The sequence below is a fragment of the Genypterus blacodes genome, unplaced genomic scaffold, assembly GCF_046128005.1.
Source record: "Genypterus blacodes isolate CSIRO-AG114 ecotype Tasmania unplaced genomic scaffold, CSIRO-AGI_Gbla_v1 ptg000005l_1, whole genome shotgun sequence".
In the NCBI taxonomy this organism is placed as follows: Eukaryota; Metazoa; Chordata; class Actinopteri; order Ophidiiformes; family Ophidiidae; genus Genypterus; species Genypterus blacodes.
This window is the reverse complement of record NW_027466819.1, coordinates 3225486-3238122: the sequence shown is the minus strand read 5'-3', so window position 1 is coordinate 3238122 and position 12637 is coordinate 3225486. Positions and strand designations below refer to the sequence as shown.

At 48.5% G+C, this 12637-nt stretch overlaps 1 protein-coding gene across 2 annotated transcripts in view; it reads left to right on the top strand.

Moving 5' to 3' along the window:
* The window catches only part of myo10 (myosin X), a 75598-nt gene extending 64237 nt beyond the window's left edge, over nucleotides 1-11361 (top strand). Inside the window, exons 22-41 of one of the 2 annotated variants that reach the window (XM_076148891.1) lie at nucleotides 1113-1219; nucleotides 1332-1562; nucleotides 1766-1805; nucleotides 2114-3079; nucleotides 3264-3384; nucleotides 3691-3934; nucleotides 4246-4341; nucleotides 5153-5246; nucleotides 5418-5473; nucleotides 5649-5791; nucleotides 5973-6164; nucleotides 6262-6419; nucleotides 6512-6635; nucleotides 6716-7013; nucleotides 7146-7353; nucleotides 7443-7579; nucleotides 7710-7830; nucleotides 8027-8503; nucleotides 8757-8948; nucleotides 9126-11361. In XM_076148891.1, coding sequence (XP_076005006.1) covers nucleotides 1113-1219; nucleotides 1332-1562; nucleotides 1766-1805; nucleotides 2114-3079; nucleotides 3264-3384; nucleotides 3691-3934; nucleotides 4246-4341; nucleotides 5153-5246; nucleotides 5418-5473; nucleotides 5649-5791; nucleotides 5973-6164; nucleotides 6262-6419; nucleotides 6512-6635; nucleotides 6716-7013; nucleotides 7146-7353; nucleotides 7443-7579; nucleotides 7710-7830; nucleotides 8027-8503; nucleotides 8757-8948; nucleotides 9126-9236 — 4116 coding nt within the window. In that variant the 3' untranslated portion in view covers nucleotides 9237-11361. Of the gene's footprint in view, nucleotides 1-1112; nucleotides 1220-1331; nucleotides 1563-1765; nucleotides 1806-2113; nucleotides 3080-3263; nucleotides 3385-3690; nucleotides 3935-4245; nucleotides 4346-5152; nucleotides 5247-5417; nucleotides 5474-5648; nucleotides 5792-5972; nucleotides 6165-6261; nucleotides 6420-6511; nucleotides 6636-6715; nucleotides 7014-7145; nucleotides 7354-7442; nucleotides 7580-7709; nucleotides 7831-8026; nucleotides 8504-8756; nucleotides 8949-9125 lie in introns of both variants that reach the window. The other variant, XM_076148901.1, reaches the window with a different exon arrangement.
* The last annotated feature ends 1276 nt before the right edge of the window (nucleotides 11362-12637 follow it).

The window sequence follows — 12637 nt, the reverse complement described above, 5'->3', positions numbered from 1 at the left end:
TTGTCACTCTAATTAGCATAGTAATGATTAGAAAGGATTAGACGTCTGATTCATTGGCATGTTAATGTGTTCCTACACACACAAGGCGGCACTGTGCACTGTGCACGTGTGAGTCATGTTGGAAGATGCTCTATACCAGTCGCCGTGTGTGTGCATGTGCGTGTGTGTGTGTGTGTGTGTGTGTGTGTGTGTGTGTGTGTGTGTGTGTGTGTGTGTGTGTGTGTGTGTGTGTGTGTGTGTGTGTGTGTGTGTGTGTGTGTGTGTGTGTGTGGCACATTAAGCACACATAACAAAATCTCCATATAGTTGTTTTTGTCCGTTTTATTGTGTCACCCAAGTGTTTATTACCTGTTTACTTTTGGTAACAGTCATAATTATTACTATAATTAATAGTAGTGTTTCAAGCTTTGTGGTAAAGGTTTATTTTTCTGTATCAGAGTATCAATCGGTGAACTGCAGTATTTTCAGTCTTCATTTGGACTCAAGCGATTGGACCTTTCCCTCTGAACATCTCATCCGTGTACACACACACACACACACACATACATCACACATCATTCAACAGGAGAAAACCAATCTGTCCTCCTGCACCGTGACATTTCCCCGTCCTCCCATATCTCATTTTCCTCCCTAATCGGCTTAACCCCCAGCGCTCCACAATGGACCCGCTTCTGTATCAATGGAGGACAGCTTGGGTCCTAAAGGAGGCGTCCGGGTCTAAGTGCCTGTAAAATGTGTCCTTTCATGCGGCGACGGAGCCCAAATCTCCGGCCGTGGTCATTTTTCGGTCTTTTGCTAAAGACTGCAAACAAAAGAGAAGGTTTGGATTTGATTTACTGTGATGCTGCTTTGTTTGCTGCAGCACGAGGGACCAGGAGTCTGTTCACTCTTTTATTCATGCGTGTGTAATGCAGCGTGTGTAATGGCTGTGATGTTAAACCGTCTCATCTCATGCAATGTATGTAAAGCACATGACTGAATCTTTTTTAGTGATGCTTTGTTTGTTAGTTTCCAACTGAATGATGATCTCCTCTTCTCCTCCTCTCCCCTCCTCTTCTCTTCTCCTCCTCTCCTCTCCTCTCCTCTCCTCTCCTCTCCTCTCCTCTCCTCAGGTCTTTCTCAGGGAGACTTTGGAGCAGTGTTTGGAGAAGCAGAGGGAGGTGGAGGTGCTTAAAGCTGCCATGATCATCCAGGCTCACGTCATGGGATACATGGCCAGGTGAGACTTCATATTCACACATGAACACACTGGCAGAAGCAGATTTGTTCCCTCCGACTGAATATCAACGTTTGCTTTCCCATTTTACCTATTTATGCTATGTTACATACAGGAAACAGTACAGGAAGCTGTTGCAGTGCATTGTGGTCATTCAGAAGAACTATCGGGCTTTTTACTGGAGGAGGAAATTCCTGCTCCTGCGCTGGGCAGCGCTCACCTTCCAGAAACGGCTGCGAGGCCAGCTGGCCCGCCGGGCCTATGGCCAAATGCTAGAGGAGAGGAGGAGGAGGGAAGAGGAGGAGGAAGAGGAGCAGCGCAGGAGGAGGGAGGAGGAGATGGAGAGGTGAGAGAGAGAGCGAGAGAGAGAGCATATTAGTGTAAGTGTAATAAAGTAAGATCCTGTATGTTGTATAAGCTCCTGATCCAGTTATGCTTTATTGGATTTTAGCGTCACGGTGAAACAGGAAATGCTTTCTGCTCTTATGGTAAACCGTAAGCGTGTCTGTTTGGGTCTCAGCTGATGTTTATCTGTGTGTTTGTGTGCAGGGAGAGGCAGAGGCTGGAGGCTGAGCGACTTGCAGCAGAGGTGAGATTCAACTCCTCATGACAAGCAAAGAATCAGCCGTTATGTTTCCTCCATTTTGCTGAGGATCTTATTCACAGACAGATCACCATGTTAATTTGTTCATGTTTCAGTTTCTCAGTCAGATTGAATCATGAGCAACAGCTCACTGAATTACCGATGTGGTCAAATCAAATGTCAGCTTTGAGTTTTCTACCAGTTGTTATTATTTTCTGACAGCAGGTTTGATTCCCATAGCAACAAGGTTATTTCATTCAATAACCACAGTTTGAAGCCAGGCGATGAAATTCATTATTTTGTGCTATTTGTAGGCTGAGGAGGCCAGAAGAATGGAGGAGCTGCACCGCACCCAAGAGCTGGCCTCTCTGGTTTTGGCTCGGTCTCAGTCGACTGTAGATGCTGAAATATCTCCAGATGCCCTGGAGGAGCAGGAGTCATGCGAGGCCTTTGAGGAGGTGTCTGAGGAGGAGGAGGTCATTCGCCCTCACGAGGCATCTCAGGTGGAGGAGATCCTGCGGCTGGAGCGGGAGATCCAGGCGCTGCAGAGGCAGAAGGAGCGCCAGGAGCTCTCACTGACCGAGGCCTCCTTGAGCCGCCTGCAGCTCATGCGGGATCAGGAGCTGCGGCGTCTGGAGGATGAAGCCTGCAAAGCGGCGCAGCAGTTCCTTGACTCGCTCAATTTCGACGAGATCGACGAGTGCGTGAGGAACATAGAGTGCTCGTTGGGAGTAGACGAAGGAGATGAGAAGAAGAAGGAGGGTAGAAGGAGGAGAGGCAACGATGAAGAGGAAGACGACGAAGGCTTTGGGGCCGACGACGAAGCCTTCAAGGACTCGCCCAACCCGAGTGAGCACGGCCACTCGGATGGCCAGAGGACGAGCGGGATCCGGACGAGCGACGACTCATCCGAGGAAGACCCGTACGCCAACGACGGCGTGATCCCGCCTCTGATTCCACCCAATCTGCTCCACCAGCCGCTGCCTTTACCGCCTGTTCCTCCGGCCTGCCACAGCGCCTCGTCCAGTGGAGACTCGGCCTACTGCCACCCCCAGGCTTCATCTGAGGCCCAGTCAGACGATCTGGTGGAGCTCATACCGCCAGACGAGGATTCAGACTACGACCAGGATGACTACGACGAGGGGGCCATAGTGTCCAGTGGCAGCCTGGCCCTGTCCAACCCTCACAGCGGCCAGTGGTCTCCAGACTACCGCGGCTCTTTGGGCACCTACAACAGCTCGGGGGCCTACCGCTTCAGCTCCGAGGGGGCTCAGTCATCGGTGGGTTCATTTTCTGTATTTTGATCTTTTTCCCCAAAATAATATTTTGTACTCACTCTCTCTGCTGGTTACTGTGCGGCGCTTTCACACCTGAAAGATGCTGTGAATGGACACGGCTCGTGATTTTTGATTTGTCCAGTGTGAACACAATGCCAATCGCTTCACTAAACTTTCTTTGATCCAGTTTGAGGACAGTGAGGACGACTTCGACAGGTTTGACACGGATGACGAGCTGTCGTACCGTCGGGACTCCGTGTACAGCTGCGTGACGCTCCCGTACTTCCACAGCTTCCTCTTCATCAAAGGTCAGTACTCTACACAGTAAAATACCTAGTGAGTTTTTCCAGCTCTTCTGTCAGTGACGTCTGAACAGAGAGGAGTTAACGCTCCTGTTCTCCTCCATCTTCTCGCTTTGCAGTGTTGGCTGCCACCTCTAGTTGGCGCTGTAGTTAGATGTAGATGTTATTTCATGTCTCATCTCGTTGAAGAAGTTGCAACAGGAAGTTTAAAAGGTCCTTTGTAGCTGCATGTTCATATAGTTGTGAGGTGTTACTCTGCATAAGCCCCATGAATACAGACCTCACTCTCCCTCACTCTCATTTCCTCTCCAGGAGGTCTGATGAACACGTGGAAGCGGCGCTGGTGCGTCCTGAAGGACGAGACCTTTCTGTGGTTTCGGGCCAAGCAGGAGGCTCTGAAGCAGGGCTGGCTGCACAAGAAGGGCGGGGGCTCGTCCACGCTGTCGCGCCGCAACTGGAAACGCCGCTGGTTCGTGCTGCGGCAGAGCAAGCTCATGTACTTTGAGAACGACTGTGAGGACAAGATGAAGGGCATACTGGACATGCACGAAGCCAAGTAAGGAGTGTGTTATATGTGGAGGGCAAAGGGCGTTAACATGGAAAATACAGGGGTTAGTTAATGAACACAATCTACTTTACTCCTTAAAGTGTTGACCGTTTGTCTGATGTAGTTGCAGAGTGTAATGATAGCGCCTCCTTGTGGTCGTAGCTAGTTACTGCAGGGGAAAGCGTTTATTACCACTTATTGGATCTGTGCACAAATGAAGGGGAAAGAAAGACGAAGGAGGAAAGGAAGAACAGATGACAGGGATCGGTATTTAAAATAGATTATGATTTGATTTTCATTGTTTTTTTTGTGTCCTGCAGAGAAATCATTGATAACACTGGAAAGGAGAACGGTATCAACATTGTGATGCCAGAGAGAACGTACCATCTGATTGCAGAGTCTGCAGAGGACGCCAGGCAAGTCCAGTGTGTGTGTGTGTGTGTGTGTGGGTGTGTGCCATATGTAAACACTAAGGACTAAGGTAACCCCTCAAATCTAACAAGCGTGCTGCGTCTGTGATTCACCTGGACTGTAATGTCACATTGAAGTCCTGAATAATCCATCCAGCGTTTGTTGGGTTCTTCTCTGTGTCTGGCTGCTGATCTTACCTGATGGCTGACAGGAGCTTTGATATTTCTTGACATTATCCATCTACACACCAAACTGAATCCAACCTGCTACCAGTGTTTTCCTTTTGTGTTTCCTATCATATTTTGGAATGAGTCCTGTAGGGTTATGTTTGCTAACCTTCCTTCCTCCCTCCTTTCCTTTCCTTTCCTTTCCTTTCCTTTCCTTTCCTTTCCTTCCTTGCCTTATTGCGTTTGCATGCACTGTTTGCTCACTCATGTAGGTTTACTGAACAAACAGACACACTAGCAGACGAAATGTAATGAGTGGGAGGTTTTGATGCTGAGCTGGGTCGGTGTGCCGGTTGCTCCTGGCAACCCATTGATTTCCTCTCAGAGGACCTGTCCACTTCCTCCATATATCTGGTTGACAGAAAGTGTGTGTGTGTGTGTGTGTGTGTGTGTGTGTGTGTGTGTGTGTGTGTGTGTGTGTGTGTGTGTGTGTGTGTGTGTGTGTGTGTGTGTGTGTGAGACTGAATTTTAACAAAGAAATTCTATACGCTGAGGATGTTTATTATTATTTCAGCGAAATGTAGGAAAATAAACTCCTCTATTCTTCTGCCACTGTGTCGTGATGACAGTGTTGTTTCTATGGTTACAGCCAGTGGTTCAGCGTGCTGAGTCAGGTCCACGGCTCCACCGAGCAAGAGATCAGAGAGATGCATGACGAGCAGGCCAACCCCCAGAACGCTGTGGTGAGTACTGCCAAGGGGAGCAAAGCATTGTGGGAAGCTCAGGTCATGTAAGGGCCCTTGAACACACTCTTACCAAACCTCTCTCTCGATCTCTCTGTCTCTCTGTCTCTCTCTCTCTCTCTCTCTCTCTCTCTCTCTCTCTCTCTCTCTCTCTCTCCTCTCCCTCTCCAGGGTACATTGGACGTGGGGATGATCGATTCGGTTTGTGCGTCAGATAATCCAGAGAGGTGAGAAGGTTTCTGTTTCTCAAAGCAGCTTCTGCAACAAATCCTATGACATCATCTCACAACTCCAACCTGACATCAAAAGCCAAAGATCAGTTTGTCATGAAGCAGACAATGTTCCCGGATCCCGCATGTTCAGATTTTCCCTCACTGATCCGTTATGTGTTCTTCCTCGCAGGCCAAACTCCTTCGTCATGATCACAGCGAACCGCGTGCTGCAGTGCAACGCCGACACGCCGGAGGAGATGCATCACTGGATCACCCTGCTGCAGCGCTCCAAGGGAGACACCCGGGTGGACGGACAGGAGTTCATCATCAGAGGTGACAACAGCAACACACACACACATCTGCAGCTGATATCACTCTGTTATTTATTTTAGGGGTGAATCAATGAATATCCCAGCATGCATTTGGGCAATCTAAATGTAGAGGAAATGTGGGGAAAATGAGAAAAATAGCTGATTAATATCTGTGTATGTCATTCCTTCTCCGCCTCCTTCAGGCTGGCTCCACAAGGAGATGAAGAACAGCAGCAAGGCCTCGCTGAAGCTGAAGAAACGCTGGTTCCTCCTCACCCACAATTCCCTGGACTACTACAAGAGCTCAGAACGTAACGCGCTGAAGCTGGGAACGTTGGTTCTGAACAGCCTCTGCTCCGTGGTTCAGCCGGACGAGAAGGTCTTCAAAGAGAGCGGTGAGAGGAGGACACCTCATGGATCTGATCTACTGGGTTTTGCATTATTGGAGGACTTCCGGCACTAAAACCTTCCTCCTCCTCCTCCTCTCCACAGGTTACTGGAACGTGACGGTGTACGGCCGCAAACACTCGTACCGTCTCTATACCAAGCTTCTGAACGAGGCCACCCGCTGGGCCAGCGCCATCCAGAACGTCATCGACACCAAAGCTCCCATTGACACGCCGACGCAGCAGCTCATCCAGGACATCAAGGTAGGACACGGCTTCATGTGCCACGCAGGAGATGGATTGAGTCTTCTTCTTTGGTGGTGATGTCACGCTCCCTCTGCTGTTTGTCCCCGCAGGAGAACTGTCTGAACTGTGAGGTGGTGGAGCAGATCTATAAGAGGAACCCCATCCTGCGTCACAGCCACCACCCACTGCACTCACCCCTGCTGCCGCTGCCATACGGAGACATCCACCTCACTGGTAACATTCAGTTTGACCTTCTCTGAGTATTCCTTCCAAGATTTGGATCTCTCACGTCTCCCTCTCTCTGTCCTGAGCAGCACCAAGAAGCAGGAACTACACCACGCTGCAGGATGAAGCCTTGAAGGTGTTCAGCTCGCTGCAGCACCTGGAGGGCGTGGCTGACCCAGTGCCAATCATCCAGGGCATCCTGCAAACAGGCCAGGAGCTCAAACCCTTGAGGGACGAGCTCTACTGCCAGCTCATCAAACAGACGACCCGGCCGCCGCAGCCCGGCGGCCCCGTGAACCTCTGCAGCTGGAAGATCTTGGCCTGTATGTCCTGCACCTTCGTCCCATCCAGAGGCATCCTCAGATACCTCAAGTTCCACCTGAAGAGGTGAGAGAGCAGCCCGAGACCACTGAGCTACACTTACTGAACTTATCACACTCCAGTCAAACGTGTCTTCTTGGATCAAATCTGTGGGTGCCTGTCGGACTCCAAACATCTCTCATGTCCATCTCTGTCTAGGATTCGTGAGCTGTTCCCGAGCTCTGAGATTGAACGCTACGGCGCCTTCGCCCTGGACTGCCTGAGGAAGACCCGCTCCAGGGAAAATGTCCCGTCGCAGGAGGAGATCCGAGCTATCGTGGCACGGCAGGACATGAGCACCACCGTGCACTGCCACGGCGGAGGCTCCTGCAAGATCACCATCAACTCCCACACCACCGCCGGAGAGGTGAGTGGGGCAGCTCGGTTTGGACACAACGCACCACTTAACTTCTTCAGTTACCAAAATTATGGACAACCTTGTTCCTTGCGTCTCAGGTGGTAGAGAAGCTGATCCGTGGTCTGGCCATGGAGGACAGCAGGAACATGTTTGCTCTGTTTGAACACAATGACACTGCAGATAAAGCTATCGAGAGCCGAGCTGTGGTGGCCGACGTGCTGGCCAAGTTTGAAAAGTAAGCTTTTGCGTGTGTGTGTGTGTGTGTGTGTGTGTGTGTGTGTTAGTGTGTGTGTGTGTTTGTGTGTGTGTGTGTGTGTGTTTCTGTGTAAACTTCATGCATCATTAACACACGCTGTGGTCTCCAGGCTGTCAGTGAGCCACATGGAAAACAACATTGGCTGGAGGTTTTACTTCAAGCTGTACTGCTTCATAGACACGGATAACGTTCCTAAAGACAGCGTGGAATTCGCCTTCATGTTTGAGCAGGTAGGTAGCAGATGGAACCAAACAATGTGATGACAACAGATTAGTGCAAAGATCTGGAACACTGTCCTAGCAACCATGTGGAACCATCTTAGCAACCACAGAATAAAGATCTAACAACCGCAGAGTAACATCTCAGCAACCACCAACTTATCCACCTCCTCTGATCTACCATTTTGTGTCTTCCTCCCCTGTAAAGGCCCATGAAGCTGTGATCCGTGGTCAGTCTCCTGCCCCCGAGGAGACTCTGCAGTTCTTGGCTGCTTTGAGAGTTCAATACCTCCTGGGTGACCACAGCGCCCAGGCCACCATCCCAGAGATATCGCAGGTGTTCCCCATGGCGCGATTACGGGCCCGGGTCCAGAACTCAGCCAAGGCATTCGCGCCCAGCACCGGCTCTGTGGCGGAGCGCTCGGGAACGTCGGAGAGGAAGCGTTCCAGCTTCCTGGAGGGGACGCTGAGGCGCAGCTTCCGGAGCGGTTCGGTGAGCAGGCAGAAGCTGGAGGAAGAACATAGCCTGGAGGCGTGGATGAGGGAGGAGGTGGCGGCAGTGCGGGCAAGCGTGATGGACAAGTGGAAGAAACTGCAGGGGATGACGCAGGAGCAGGCCATGGTCAAATACATGGCTTTGGTCAAGGAGTGGCCGGGATACGGCTCCACGCTGTTTAATGTCGAGGTGAGGTCATCACATAGTCGGACCAGGATCCTGTGTAATCGCTTTCTCAAGAACGATCGATTTGTATTGGTGATATGTGGTTGTGAAAGTCTTTTTTCAAGGTGGTTCAGTCCTGAATTTGTACAAAAGAACTGAGGAAATGATGGCAAACAAAGTGTTATGATATCCAAACCGTTATAATGTCCTCATCATGAACACATTTTTGTCTTGACTCATTGCAAACTTAACTGAACTTCCTGTGTCACCGTCTCAGTGTCGGGACGGAGCGTTCCCGGCCGAGCTGTGGCTGGGGGTGAGCAGAGAGGCCATATCGGTGTACAAGCGAGGGGAGCCCTGGCCTCTGGAGGTCTTCCCCTACGAACAGATCCTCTCCTTTGGCGCGCCGCTGCCCAACGCTTACAAGATCGCCGTGGAGGGCCGCGAGTTGCTCTTTGAAACGCAGATGGTACTTTGCACGTTTTGTTTTTGTATCCACCACGTGATTTCTCCAGTTGTTCGGGGACACATTCTTTGTGGAACTCTGATGTTTAGGATGGAACTCATTTAACATTGTTGTTTCGTTTTCGTTATATAATAAAGATGCCTCGTCCTCTTTAAGCCCTCTTCCTCCTCTCCTCCACAGGTGATGGACATTGCCAAGCTGATGAAAGCCTACATCAGCATGATCGTCAAGAAGCGCTACAGCAACTGTCAGTCTGTCAGCAGCCACGGCAGCCACAGCAGTGCCTGGTGACCTCCCGCTGCCTTTTCATCACCTTTTTTCTTCTTCTCCATCTTACCAGAGTGCCGAGCCGGCTCGTCGATCTGACCGAGCAGCTCTCAAACCCGTCTAAAGTTTGTGAACGCTGCAGATTCATGGATACAAATCACTGCGCTCTCGATGTAAACTAGCTGATTTTTTTTTTTTTTAACACGTTTCATTCCAAAACATTGCACACCCACATCTGAGCGGTCAGAACGTACATGTTTTCATTTTCTAAAGTGTAATCTGTGCCTTGTAAGGATGAATGCACGTGCACTCTAAGTGATTCGTGCTCTCAAATAAATTAATCTGCTCTCTTAGATTAACAGTTTGGCGCCCCAATTAGTCAAATACTCTCTTAGCCGGCGTTTAATTATCATGGTAAAGTTCCTCCCTCTTTCTATTCGTCTGATTAATACTGAGACTGGAATCGGTCTGAACAAACAGTCTTCCACGCTGTCTTTCTACTTACAGAATTTCTTCGAAAATCCTTTGTTGACTTAGATTTGGGCAGCCTGAACATCTGTGACCCAAATACAAAAAAACTCCTCTTGTGTTTAAGAGCCAAAGAAACCAAAAGTGTCGGAGGTGAACAGTGTGGGTGTAACTCTGCTTCGGAATGAAACTGCTTTTCCTGATGAGAAAGGGCTGTGGCACTACAAGGGGTTGTATTGCCAGATCTGTTACTGAGGTGTGCGTGCGTGCGTGTGTGTCTGTGTCTGTGTGTGTGTTGATGTGTCTACAGGCGTTTAGAATGTAAAGAAAAAGAAAAAAAAGCAGAGAGGAGTACATTGGTCCTCTGCTTTGGAAAACTCTGGGAATAAGAGCCGTGTCCGGGACCTGTTCACTGTAAATAACACGCAGCTCTCACCCGTGTCGAGTGTTTCAGGTTTGATTGTGATTATTTTGGATTGAAAAACTCTTTTTGTTGGTGATGCGAAGGTCACACAAGTGCCTGGGTCAGACTAAAGCAGATTGAACTGCAATGATGGCACTTTTTTTCTCATTTTTTTGGTGCACCTATTGTTCCGTTTAACTACCAATGTGCTCAAACGCTGCGACATCGGTCCAACTCTGCAAGGCATTCAAGCTAATCTAAACGCATTACAGCGCCTGGGGGTTAAAATGTTTGGAAATCAGCAATAAGCAACTAAAAATAAAGATTCTAAAGAAATGTCACTGAAAGCAGATGTGCTGTACTTCAAGAGGCGCTGTTTAAAGTTGTTTATGGCGATGCACAAATTCTTCTTGCAGCGATGTAAACTCCTCATGCTGTCTGCAGGTTCTGATTCGTTCTGGCGATTGGCGGGCGAGAGAAGGCGAAATTCAGCTATTTCCGTAAAAAGAAAAGAAAAGATGGCAGTCCATCTATGTCGAGATCTCTGTCGCCCCCTACTGGGGGGGAGGAGAAGGAGGAGAAATTGATGTCTTGTATCTCTGTCGCCCTCTACTGGCAATAAGGAGACGTTGAAAGCTAGCATTCTGTTACCGTACCTCAAATTCAAAATACTGGAACAGGAATCTTTCCACTTATCGTCATCCAGTTTTGAAGACCATTTTGTAATTCATCAGCAGTTGAGATCCACTTCCACTACTGACGTTGTCAACCATTTCCTTTCCTTAACGCATGCAGAAACGAGACCAACAAGCTCCAAAAACATACGTACGACGTGACTTTTAGGTTGAATGACTTGCTGGCGGACCGTTGGCAGTGTAACATTCCTTTAACATTTCAGTGGAGCTCCGCAGGCGGCAGATCCATCCAAAGACTCGTGTGCAGGTTTCTTCCACAGTGCCTTGTTGTATATTGTGTAGACTTCTATTTTCTCTCTCGTGTGTGGTTTCCTTTTTTTGGTATAATGTGCAATGTTTTATATATAAATATTCTATATAATCATTTGGCTGTACATTTTATACTGTAAGTCTTCTGTTTCCTTCCTGAATGATGACCACACAGCGATAATCTGAACATAGTATTGTCGTATTTTGCTCTAACTCCGGCTGCCAGTGGATGTATGGCACGGTGCGGTGATCTCCTTTATTCCTATTATCTGTATGAGCTGTGTTGTGTGTTGAAGGATGAATCTAACAATAAATGCTTACATATTTGATCTGAGCGCTTGTGTCGTCATCTTTTATTCAACACAAATCCACTTGGAGAGAGCATCAGAGGCGCACAAGGCTACAAGGACATGTGGAGATGAAATGATTCTAGTACTATGAATCGTGTAGTTTATCAAATACATAAAGAAAGTTGCATTATCTGTTATGTGAGTCAGCAGAATTACTCACAATGTGTCTGTGACATCATGCAAATAACCCACACGGCTCTCTGTGTATATAAATATCCTTTATACATTACATCCATGTTACATTCGAAAGAAATACGAAATACAGCCAACAGCAAAAGTCACATTCTAGTCAGTTCTGTGCGGCGACACGGCCTCCTAAGGCACCAAACAAATGAAATGACCCCTGACAAACCTGGGATAGGAGCCCCTTCTCCTATCCCACCCCCCCACACACACACACAGACACACAGACACACACACACACACACACACACACACACACACACACACACACACACAAACACACACACACACACAAACACACACACACACACACACACACACACACACACACACCCCAAACATCACAGAGCTCCTAGAGGCTCAACAAAAGACTACAGTATGTTTCACTGTACGAATCCTCCGACGGCGCTTCCTTCCAGCTATTGCCTGCATTGTTGTGTGACAGTGGAACGGCCACGTGTGTCTGACTGTTTATTGTGCTTGTGTGTGTGTGTGTTGACTTTGGCTTCATTCCCACACGTCACGACCCAGGTTTAGGGTTTTTCCACAGAGGTTGATGGCGATTCTGAACACCCAGATTTCAAGAAATGACTTTTGCTTTGTCTTTGAGGTATTTTCCAAGAGGCACAGAGGATTTTGTACACGGATTGACGAAAACGAGTGAGTCTGTATTTCATCCACAGAAATGTTTCGACGGAAACTTGTTAAGTATGACTTTGAGCCAGGGCCGGTTGTTCAGTAAAGTCTACATTTTGTGGCACAGAACCCATCTCATATGTACACAATCCTCCGCATTACCAACAGGCCTTTTTTTTGCCTGTTCATTCCATCTGAAAACTTGTGTCACTTGTAACATCAAGTTGATCACTGATCCTGATTGACTGAACTAAGAACGGAGCTGACCAACCTTTGTCTGACACATTCGTTTCTTGAGTTTCAGGTTTCGTGTTTGTTTGGACACAACAGAAGCACGAGCAGAAAGACGCACGTGCAGAGATGAGGGTGCAGAGCTCTGATGTGATCCGCGTTCAAACATGGAGCCGCAGGAACTCGTTCACCATGATTCTAAAAAAAAAA